The sequence below is a fragment of the Phoenix dactylifera genome, chromosome 5 (assembly GCF_009389715.1).
Source record: "Phoenix dactylifera cultivar Barhee BC4 chromosome 5, palm_55x_up_171113_PBpolish2nd_filt_p, whole genome shotgun sequence".
In the NCBI taxonomy this organism is placed as follows: Eukaryota; Viridiplantae; Streptophyta; class Magnoliopsida; order Arecales; family Arecaceae; genus Phoenix; species Phoenix dactylifera.
Window position 1 is genome coordinate 6,560,471 of NC_052396.1, and position 12,382 is coordinate 6,572,852.

General features: G+C 36.6%; 1 protein-coding gene across 1 annotated transcript; it reads right to left on the reverse strand.

Annotated features, from left to right (window-relative positions):
- Positions 1 to 308: 308 nt before the first annotated feature.
- On the reverse strand, positions 309 to 10,809 carry LOC120110836 (TVP38/TMEM64 family membrane protein slr0305-like). The gene is made up of 4 exons (XM_039126666.1): positions 10,275 to 10,809; positions 5,749 to 5,985; positions 5,432 to 5,649; positions 309 to 870 (listed from the first exon to the last, which is right to left on the reverse strand). Exons 1-4 carry the CDS (start codon positions 10,524 to 10,526, stop codon positions 696 to 698), a joined length of 882 nt encoding a protein of 293 aa, XP_038982594.1. The 5' UTR covers positions 10,527 to 10,809; the 3' UTR covers positions 309 to 695.
- Between the last annotated feature and the right edge of the window lie 1,573 nt (positions 10,810 to 12,382).

Genomic DNA, 12,382 nt, shown 5'->3' on the forward strand with positions numbered 1-12,382 from the left:
TTACTTTCCCGTTGACCATACTTTCCCTTCTTCTTTTCCCGCGAACCAAACGAGCCCTAAAAGAAAAGGAAATTGTTTCTGTAAAGGTTGACTGGAAAACACAAAGGTTTCTGCAGTTATGATTAAAAAGGACGCCTCTGAGAGCCTTTAGGTTTGAAAGACTAAAAGGCCCAAGGGATCCAAATTTGCTCTGACAAGTCTAACTTGATGACCTGGCATCCAGTGTCTACATCCAGTCATTCTTGAAGAACAGCTTTATTTATGTTATTGATCAATGATGCAGTAAATGTCATGTTAACAACTTTGACAACTTGGAAGATGGCATTTACAAGCAATGGTTAGATAGATAGCATTCATAACTTTTTGTTTCAAACTAGGCAAAAAGAAGAAAAAAAAAGAAGAAAGAAAGTATAACTTAACAAATTTTCTTCCCTGTCTGAAAAAAACAATAAGTACATACAGTCACAGTTTCTTTCTAGCATCTGCTACTAATTGCAAAGCTTTATAAAGCAACATCAACTCCCCTTCCTTATAACACTGGCCCCAAGGTATAATGTGCAAGTAAATTGTTCGCAAAGCAGAACGTCTGTGGGTCTATAGCAGCAAAGAAGAAAACAGAAGAGAGTGCTCCATGAATACACAGCTGCAAACATCAACTACTGTGGTCCATGCCTAGGTTGATGAATTGCCTGGAGCTAACTGAGCTCCTCCTCAGCTTGGAGTGTTTGAAGAGTTCTCTTGGCATAGACCGTGATGGCTGCAGTGGCAGCTATCGCAGCAAAGAAGCCGAGAGCATCATAAATGATCTGCTCCACTGAAAGGAAGCCACCTCTATTGGTAGCGTCTGCCAAGGCCTGGAGCAGTTTCCCACTGTTCTCGCAAGTGATATACACCCAAAAGAAAAATAGATCAGGTTGCTGCTTGCAAATAGAGACAGTATCTTCACTACTCAAAAGCAAGTATATATCATAAAGCTTCCACAAGGGTCAGGAAAAAGAGAGTGATTGATTGTGTTGATTTTTCACACACAGCCCAGGTTTACTTTTATTTATCTGCTACAGAAGCCTGTGTGCCCTTGTGTCACTAAAACAAGAAATGAAAATGCTTCTTGGCAGCTTCCCACAAGACACCTGAGCAAAAGTTTCAGTGGCCTCTGTAATATGCCAGAAACTCCCTTTTGAAATTTCATTCAACAAAGACCAGAAGGAATACTACCCCAAAGATTCTTCTTGTAATAAACATTAACTATTTATGATTCCTTCACCATGCAGGGGAACAAAGAAAGATTCAAACAAAGCTATATGATTTCGATGGATTGAACTGCGACACTGTTGGTTAACACCGTGAGCTTCACCAACTTTACCATCCAATTCCAAGAACAAGGGCCCTGATCCAAATCAACAACAGATCCATTTCCAATGTGAACCCGCAACCTGGTCAGTAATCAGAGATCTCTTTTCCTTAAATCTGTAGCCTACATTTTTAGGACTAAGAAATCATTATACAAACAGTGTGCTAAAGAAATTATACTGACACATCAAAGCCTGTTTAATTTAAGAATTAACTCTCTCCAGCTCAAGGAATCAGATGGTGGGGCACTGCAGGAGAGAGAACAAAGCAGGGTGCCAAACCTAACATGATGGATCAAAGAGCCACTAACCCCTGCTCCTATTATTATTGAGAATGAGATAAGATTCCCTCAGATCATTTCTTATTAGTCCTCCATATAATTTCTTTTATACCTATCATAATCTCTTCATCTTGCATTCAAAACCTCTTGGCCCCTCCTAAATAGGGTTATCTGTGAAAAGCGGCAGGCATTGTTCATACAGTTTTCCTTCGAATCCTTAAATCTACTTTGTGCCCATCAGGCCCTTTTCACAGATCAACATTTTAATGGATATCAAGGCGGTTCTGCAATGCATCTAACCTATATAATTTGTTTGAACATCCAATCCATCCAGCCCTTTAGGTCATAAAATAAAACAGCAGGTGAAAAAAAGTTATTGGGCAATCGTTTTTAGTCACCTGTTATTGCGTAAAACACCATCCATTTCTCCATTGTGCTTAATTTACTCTGTGCTTTTGTATCATACAGGGCCAGCATTTATACATTAATTCCCAAGAAGATGTAGCATATACCAAACTTAAGGTTGACTGGTTCCTTAATCTAATTAACTAATGTTTTGTAATCTGCAAACAATATGAACGGACAAGCCACCTCTGGAGATCACCTTTTAGTGCCAATTGGAGCTCCCTTGCCTTCTATAAGATTTCAAAAAACAGGAGAACTATCCAGGAAAGCGTGCATTAGACACTGCCAGTACTCCTATTCATTGCCCGAGTACTATAAGTACTTTACCTGCCTGAGTTTCTAGGACCACCCTCTTTCATAGCCTCATATATGGCTTTAAAGGTTTGATTAGGAAGTAATTTGTAAAGTACAATACGCCTCCTTCTTCTGATGTGCTCGTACCATTTGAAATTCTCATGGTATGTTGAGCACGCGAACATTGGGTTATATGAGCTTGGTTGGGAGTAATTTGTGAAGTACAATGAATCCCTTTCTTCGGATGTGCTTGTACCATTTGGCATGTTAAGCAAGCCTGCCTTGGTTTGTTCTGTTACTCTCCATATTTTTAATTATGTCACATCTAATTTTAAAGCCTGTTTTCTCCACAGTCACTAAAACCACACAAATTTAACTTTTGGTAAAGCTTTCTCTTTTTTAACAAATTAAAGTCATCCTTATGTAAGGCTCTTTCCCATCATTTCTCCTAGAATGATTCTCATTCAACCAGCTTAGGAAGCATCCATTTTGTTTTTCTGTGATCTGGCTCAATATTCCCACCGCACCTTCACAGTGATTGTGATTCAAATTTCAACTTTCACATCTCTTGCACATGCATTACAGACATTCCTCCATGCTTGTGCTCGCAAACCTCTCTCCATAATGATACTGTCATGCACAAACACACATACACACACTTGGGACTTCAACGGTAAAATGTGAGAGTTCAAGATATGTATACATCTCTTCACACCACATTCTAGATATGTATATACTACTGAAAACAAGAACATCTGCTAGTTTTTCCTCATCCCTTTTCCTGGTAAGCCCCTAACATTAAAATGACTGAAGCATTCTCCATTGCATTAACTCACTCATTTAATTGATTAATGTTTACGTGCCTCTATACAATAAATTTTTAGTAACTGCAAGTTGCACTTGAGCTGAGCCAAGGGTTGCCCACATACAACCAAAAGTTATTTGGGCCTCAAGTTTTAAGCTGTGTCCAACTCGGACCAATAAAATTCAAGCCCAAAGCATTGTCCAACTTGGCCCAGTACGATGGGCCTCAAGGCAGCCTAGTCCCATTTCCAACCCTAAATCAATTAAAGAACTATCCAGAATATTATGCCAAACTATAAAGCATCATTTTGCATTAGTTGTATCACATGATTTATTCATGGAATTACATTCCAAATCTGATGGATATTTTTCATATATACAGATGATGTGTGTATCTGGATGTCCGTATAGTGCTGCATGCATAATAGCAAATCAAGTAAATATTACATATAAAAATGGATTGACATGAGCCAAGTCCTTCAGCCAATCTTTCTTCATGACTCCAATATAACTTAGAACCTAGTGATGAGTAAATAATGTTTTAGCTCCTACTTGGATTAATATTATAAAAAAGAAATATATCCAAAGGGTCGCGAGGCCTTTTGAAGACAAATTATGAGGTGGAGAAAGAACTCTGCATGTGCTATTAGCACTATTTCTTTTCAACCCTTTCCAAGAAAGTTAATCGAAAAACACAACCATGACTACAATATTGATGCATAATGCCATGTCTGCACAAGCATGTTAGCAGGTTTAACGATCATATTGAACATCTTCTATTAGTACAAAACAAGCTCAGTTAAATGGACAAGAGTTCATTGAATCATGCAATAGTTCATACTTCATAGGCTTAAGTAGTTTCTGAACAAAACTGTATCTTAATAGTGTATTTGAGACTGCCATGTTGCAAATTTAGCAAATTTATCTTAATACATATATGTATATATATATCTATATATATATATCTAACCCTAGGTGGCGACCTAGGGAGGAAATTATGATTGTCCTTCTCACAATGTAAGGCATTACAAAAACTGAGGGTGAGCCTTTGCACAACAATAAAATTATTTCATTGTGGCTTGGACGTTATGGTTCAAAACACGAAAACAGCCTCGCAGTAAGACTATGTACATCTAACCCTCCACAAACCCCGCAATGGCGAAAGCCTCATGCACTCGGCTGCCATTTTTTATGGCATCATGAAATCTTTTTCACACTTAAAAAGTCCAAGATCAAAATGTACAAGATAAAGAAGAAGGATAATAGAATTACTGCCATTGCAGTGACCATCAAGCTATATAGGCCATAGCTAGGGCCGCAAAAAGCCAACACCCAGCATGAAGTAGAAGAAGAGGGAAGAAGAGGATCGTAGGGAAGTAGAACCCAATAGACTGGAGGGTCATAGCAAACACCCATCAACAAGAAGAAGACAAGGAGGTGGCGTTCAGAACAAAGTTTAGCAAACAAGATGAAGGCAAAAATATGAAAAGTAGGGGAAGCATGGCCAAGTGAAAAAGATGCAATTGTAGGAGAAAGGAAAATCAATGATGGAGAAGAAGAAAAAGACAAAGAAGATGCCGAAGATTGGTCTAGAGAAAGAACAGAACAAAGAAAGGAAGAAAAGCGAAAAATATATAGCCATCATCGCTGCAACTCATCACCACCGGCTGATCCAGCAAAAAAAGCTATTGACCAGCCTACCAGCAGCTAGCGGGTGGTGGTAGCCTCCATTAATGTCCCATATGGGGTTCAAATAGGGAAGAAAAGGGAAAAAAGAAACCACTAATGAAGTAAACCCTACAGTGGGCCTAGGCAGCCTGTCTCAATTTGGCATCATCGCTGCAACTCATCACCACTGGCTGATCCAGCAAAAGCTACTGACCAGCCTACCAGCAGCTAGTGGTTGGTGGCAGCCTCCATTACCCTCCAAAAGGTCCCATATGGGGTTCAAATAGGGAGGAAAAGGGAAAAAAGAAACCATTAATGAAGTAAAGCCTACAGTGGGCTTGGCCTAGGCAGCCTGGCTCAATTTGGCACCTAAGCAGCTGCCTTTAACAACATTGATATATATATATATATATATATATATATATATATATATATATATATATGCATGCAGCATGCTTATATGAAACTTAAACACATATAACTAAACTAGATGTGTCAGACAATAAGCAAAAAAAGAAAATATATTGTAAATAGATTTATAATGGCAGCTTTACAACTACTGTACTTAAAAATAAAAATTTAAAGAAAAACAAAAAACAGAGGCACGCATAGTATGAGGGGAATTCCAACCTGTAAATCGTTAGGAAATTCTCAGGCACTGTTCCTATGAGTGAACCACATATGTATGGACCATACTTGACATTTGTTGCCACAGATGAATAATTAAAAATGAGATATGGAAATGGAGAAATCCTCAATAGAGTTACAGCCCTAAACTGATGAAACCAATCTCCTTCACCAGCTATTCTTACTATAGCTGCTTTCTTGGGCCAATTTTCCAACCACCTCTGCAAAAGAATTAAAAGAAGAATCCACTATAGCATTAAACAAATGCAACAAATTTAGAAAACAAACATAGACAAGAAGGGAGGGAAGTAGAGACTAACATGTATTCTATGACGAAAATGAGAACCAATTAAAAATGGCAATGACATGCCTATGCTTGTCCCTGCCATAATTAACAGATAGCCGTAACCATAGCCAAATGTCATCCCAGCTATCCACATACAAGGAGAAGAGGGCACCAATAGAGCAGGAAATAATGCAATAGCAGTAAAAAGTAACAGTCCGAGAACTGGTCTGCTAAAAGTGGTCATTTCCCAGTCCAAAATTGGTACAACCACCTGCCAAAATAACAAATTTAACCCAATGAAGTCAAATGAATGAGAAAAATGGCTAAAGGTTGAGGTATTACCATCATTGTGACATCATTTAATAAAAACAAGCTTCTAGTTTATTTCAATTAATGCTGCCAATTCAATTTAGTTTATGGTTTATAATTTGTGCCTCAAAGGTAAAAACAGTTCTCTACATCAAAACTTGTCTTCTTCCCTCATCCTCTAGATTCTTTCCAAGTTAGAGAACTTTGGATGGTTGCTTCCCAATAGCATGACCTTTAAATATGTAACCAATAAGATGCATACTAACTACAAAATAGTCTTGCAGGCTCCATGGCAAGATTGTCTATCGTTCATAATTTAGCTACAAATTTAGCACCAATTCAGAATGTTGAAATGAGGCTGAGAGTGGATGGATTAAGGTTGCTCCTTGGTTGGTATTCTAGCTGCATTTGCAAGAGGAGATAAGAAAAACAAATTTTTAAAAAAAACACGTGCTGGATTGTGTGGTCTACAAATTCTGTAGTCCCTCATATAGCTTTAATGTTTGAACAGAAGATTAAAGCTCAAACTTATATTCTGGCAAAGGTATGTTCTTGTGGACTAGCATTAGCCACAGATTCATTATCTCATTTGCACACTGATAAGGAAATTTAAATTAATGACATTTTCACGTTATGAATACAGCTTGAAACCTCTACATAACCATTCAGATGAACTTAGAAGTTGCTGTTGGAAGATTCATTTTCAATCCGAATGAAAGTCTCAAGGCAACTAAAGTGAATTGATTATCTAGGCAACAGAAGGTAATCCATATGGAGTAAAAGTAATATCTGCATGACTTAAGCACAAGGCCTTTACTTAATTTTGAATTTTAGTGTTGTTGCAATTCAGTCAGTATATATTTTATCACTTCTTGTAAGCTCTGTAAGTCAGACATATGGAGTTTCCGGATGGTGCCTTGGATGGCTTAAGAGTTTCTTTGTGCGATGTAATTAATCTAATTCAAAGGAGTCACTTAGTCGTTACTACATCAATACTTCCAATTTGATTGTTCTGTAGATACATTTTTTGTTAAAGACCTATTACAAAAACACACAAATGACAAGTTATTAATGCACCATGCTTATATCACACGGGCAAGATGAACTTACAATTTTGCAGCACATCAAATGAAAAGAAAAAAGAAACCTTTTTTTCTGAAAAAAAGAAACAGTTGTCCAATTCATTTTGGGTTTATTTGGTTGCAAGGGGAAATATCCTAAAAGAACTAGTTTTCTTCTAGAATAACACATTTTCTAGCTGTTTGTTTTTTACGTGAAAACAAAGAAAAAAGAAAGAAAAATAATATATATTTATTGGAAAGTTTCACTTTTGCTTCCCAGAAAAAAAAAGTGCCGTAAAATGAAGAAGTCCAACTTCTCCAGATCCAGAGTATAGAGGGAAGCTTTTTCCCCCTCCAAATCATCAAATTTAGTAGCCAACCAATCAAATGCAAAAATAAAAGATTCCTTTCCCATGTAAAAAAATAAAAAAAAAAATCCTTTCCATAGGTTTACTTACAACCAAACAGTTGCTTATAGAACCATATTAGTTAAAAATTCCAAAATTCCTGTTAATAAGCCATAGTGATTCTGACCATCATTTTACAGATAAACAGCCAATGACTAGATTTTGAAGCATTCTGATTTCTGACAGGGTCAACCATCCCCTAACCTCATAGATTTGGCTACCCAAGCTGCAGGAAATGAAACACCCAATAATCTAGAGGAATACATTGAAAGTTCTCTGATCCAAATACTTTTGAAAAAAAAAATCCCTATTTATAAATCATTCCCAACCATGTATCTCAACTTCTCCCAAACCTCCTCCCCTCATAAGTCTCTGAACCCATCTTTTTGGCCTTCGGAAACAACCACACTGTGTTTGTAAGTCTAGAAAACAGGTGATATATGTACTTCAGAAGTGAAAGGACAATGTACTTCAAGAGTGAAAGGTTTTTCATGATAAAGGCAAAAATTGAATACTAGGTTGAAAGAATCAAATTTCAGTTCATTCCACTCATTTCACCATCTTAAATATACAATTTTTCTTTATGAAGCAATTTGTAAGTTTATGGCTTGCACATCTATGAGATGCATATCTTCACACATGATCCACATGCATTAAGGACACACATAGTGAAGAAATTTTAGCTGCATCTCAATCTCCAGAAGCAAAATTGGATATCCAAAGATGCAGAAATCATGCATAACTACTATTTATAGTTCTTTTCGACGAACAAAGTAATATCATGGCACCAATATTATTCCTCTCTACAGCTCCTAACACTTCCAATTAGAATTATTTTGAACATTGAGTGATACAAAAGTAACAAAACCTATCATTATAAAATATTAAATTTAGAGATGGAGAATAAACAGATCTGTATATAACAAACATAGCATACAATATTAGTTTCTTGGAATGAAAAGTAGAGGATTGCAATTTTATGAACGGCTATGAAGCAAATACGACGTTATATAAATTAATTTACTAATATCAAAAAAAGCATTAATTTGCAAGCTTTCTAAGCAATCCCCTACAATGTTGCACACAAAACATTCAAATCTATAAAGTGTTCCTATAAATATTTGCCCGTTGCCTTGGGAACAAAAGAATAAAAATTAAAACCAGACTTCTCTCCTATATGGTTTCTCTCTCCTTTGTGGCCCAAAAGACATTTAGAAAACAAGAATTCAGTTGTTTCTCAAAAATTCAGAATTTTATGTGCAAAATAAAGAATATCGCACAAGATGTCCCGTATTGATGATCCAAAAGCTATCCTGTATAAATGGATTGTTATTCATGATTCATAGATCTACAATTCTGTTACCCAAATATATTAGGTCACCAGAAACCAACCACAGTGATTCCATGGACATTCAAATTATCAGGTTTACTAAGATATTAAGAATGACTACTGTTGGTTACTTCCTTTCTTTCTTGACTACTTTTTTATTTTTCGTGAAGTGGATATATACCATGTCATGGTTAAAAATGGCCGACTATAACTTAGTTGAGCGATGACTTGTTTGATGTAGCTATAAAATGAAATTATGTTAGCTATTACAGTAGACATGAAATAAAGGCATTGGACAAGGTATTTTGATCCTAATGGACAATCTTGACAGTATACCTTTCCTCTAAAACAATTTTCAGCTATGGAAAGAACATAAAATAAGTAGGAGTTGAAACAAAAAGCCATGGTCCCCTCTCAGTGACTCATACATCTTCCAAGTGATGCTATAATCCCTATAAGAAAACAATATAGATAGACTGGGTTTTTTTCTTTTTTAATAAAAAAGGACTAACAATTCCTCCTAATGTGCAACTTGGATCTCCCAAGTTAGGCTCCACATGCTTGAGAGCAATCCTTAAGCTTCCCATCTAAATCTCAGCTTGAAAAAGATCTTGGAAAACATCTCAAGCCATAATTTGGCACATTAAACACCATCTATGAAAAGGAATTCAAATTTATTGAATCCAATCACAAACCTAAAAGCATGATAGAGCATCGCATTGCCAGCAACTAGGGTATTTCGCATCTTCAACACTTCTCAACGTAAAAACAGGAGACTTATCCAGTTAACCCTCAATAATTCATTTTGTACTTCTTTGATTCCATGCATCGAATAATTTCTTGACCGCACAGCTATGCTCGATATGCTTCCAACTCCCAGAATTAGCTTTTATATGTGCTTGAGAGGCTTGAAGGAGACAGTGTGGTTTTTCTTGATAGGTAAGAAAAGCAATGAAAAAAAATTATTACCATAATGAGTTCCCAAATCTTGCCCTTTATAGAATGTTAGCCTGTTTTAAGTCAATACCCACTTTTTTTTCTTCAAAATGAAAGTTCTTTTTTTTTTAAGTGCAAGCAATAAAATATTTCTCGGTGCCTGTGTGTGTGAGAGAGAGGGAGAGAGATTGTTCCATCAAGTTAAATTAATTCGATTTCATTATTTAACGAACAATTAGCTGGTTGTTGCAATGAAACAAGTAATGGTTGATAACAAGATCAAATTCTACCGACAAATATAAGCTCTAAAAATAGCTTCTTCTCTTCAAGAAAATATAGCAATTTTAGAATATCAAAGCAACGAAATCTATTTTGCAATCAATGCCAACTTTTTTACTACATCTCAGTGCAAAGCGGTAATTGATTCCAAAAAAATACCTCAAGAAAAAAGAAAATGATCACGAAGCAAAATACTGTACAGAGGAAAAAAGAAAGAACGAATGAATAAAGGAGAGACCTTTTTGATGATAACGGGGCCAACGCAGAGAATGACAGCCGCAGTGCCTGCCAGCAAGCCAAGGGACAACAAAACCACCTTCATCCACCACCAGAGAGAATTCCATTTCTTCGGATGACATTGCCCCGGTACCCCTACAAACCTCCCTGCCTCCAAATCACCCAATTTCACATAATCCCCACTCCCGTCCCCAATTCCCATCTTCTGTCCCAAAACCACGATATCATCCTCGGATTGTACCCCATAAGTCATCGCCCGCAAATATATCAAACCACCATCAAAACCCCTCAATCAAACACCTAAAAAACGCCAATTTCTTCCCAGGAACAGGGGGGAACAATAAACTGGGTATATTTCGTTTAAAAAAAGAAACTTGGAAGAAAAGGGGGGTCAAACCAAAGGCTTTGCCTCCCAGCTTCTCGCTTGCAGAAGCGTAAAGGCTCAGCCTTTGAGAAGTGTGGAGTTGGTTTCAGAGGAGCAGTGGCTTCGCTCTCGGCGGAGGAAAACCTAAATACTCGGACGAAGACGGATTGGTTAAAAAAACAGAAGGTGATAGGCTTTGGCGTCATGTTCGGATTTTTTTTTTTTAATTAAAGTCCGACACTTTTTTATTTTGTTGAATTAATTTACGAAAATGACCTCAGGGATGGGAGGCGCGGGCGGCATTGGGCGCCACGTGGCCATGGATTGTGAGTGGACTCGGTCGCGGCGGTGGAGCGCGGTCAGTTATCTGGCATCCGACGCGTGGAGAGGTCGAAGCGGAGAGTCCAAGCCAGTGGAGCGCTTTGCTCAAAAGCCAATAGCCAGCCAAAGCAATTATAGACTTTATTCCCGAGAGCATCAAGAATAGAAGAATATTAATATATTATGGATAAGATTTGCTGCTGGGCTTTGCAATGGCGAGCTGGAATTTTGGTACAATATTTGTCCATGCGAGTTGAACATGGCAAGCTTGGGAGAGACAGGAGATATTACTCAATTATTAGCCTGATTCTTTATTTTGTCCTTTAAGAATTGATCGTGGCATATATAGTCTAGGATTGGCATGTTTATGGCTTGGTGACAATGGCGAACTTCGTGTTAATGGGATATGGGTACAACCTTGTGCAATTAGGATCCTTTGCTATATGATTGAACTGTTAATCTTCAAGATACTGGGGGGAGTGTAGGATCATCTAAGTATTTTGTTTAGCACAAAATTTCTCTCTTCCTCTCTTCCTTCCGATGCAAGAAATAATGGAGACACCATCAAATTTCATCTCATTGGATAAAAGACGGTGTTAAGAACCAAAGTTTTGCTTCTCTGAGAGCATGTCCATGCTAAATTTAAACGAACATTTTAATCACCCATACAATAAAAAGAGGGGGTGAAAAACGAGAGAGATTATGGAAGCAATCTATCTTTGAAATCAGTGGATCATAAGATTATGAGAAAAAGCCTCGGCTTCAAATTGTTAATGGATTTCCAACCATAAATTCATGCTACAACTGGAAAAAATATTCAAAAATATAACAAGCAGCCTAAGAACTGTAATCACGGTTGAAGAAAGATTCTTAAAAGATCAATCATGTGCTTCCGTAATGTATATCATCATTCTTTATTTCGGTTGAAGATTTGAATCCTATCTGATGGAACGTAATACTACAACCAAAGAAGAAACATGCAAACTTATGGGCCAAAAGGTATAGACTTAAACGACTCTTAGAGGCATTTGGACTTGTACAACCCATTTGGTTTGCTGAGGAGAAAGAGAACATTTTAGTGCCGCGATATATATATATATATATATATATATATATATATATATATATATATATATATATATATATATATATATATATATATATATATATATATATATATATATATATATATATATATATATATATATATATATATATATATATATATATATATATATATATATATATATATATATAGTTGTAACAACTCAGAATCTCATCTAAAATAACTAGCTACATACATTTGTACGGATCTTCACATACTTTCTTCATTTAAGTCTAACATTTTTGTTAGGCTAAGGATTCAAATTCATTCAAATCTAATCATAAACATCACGATCGGTTTGTGGTCAGCCCTAATAGAT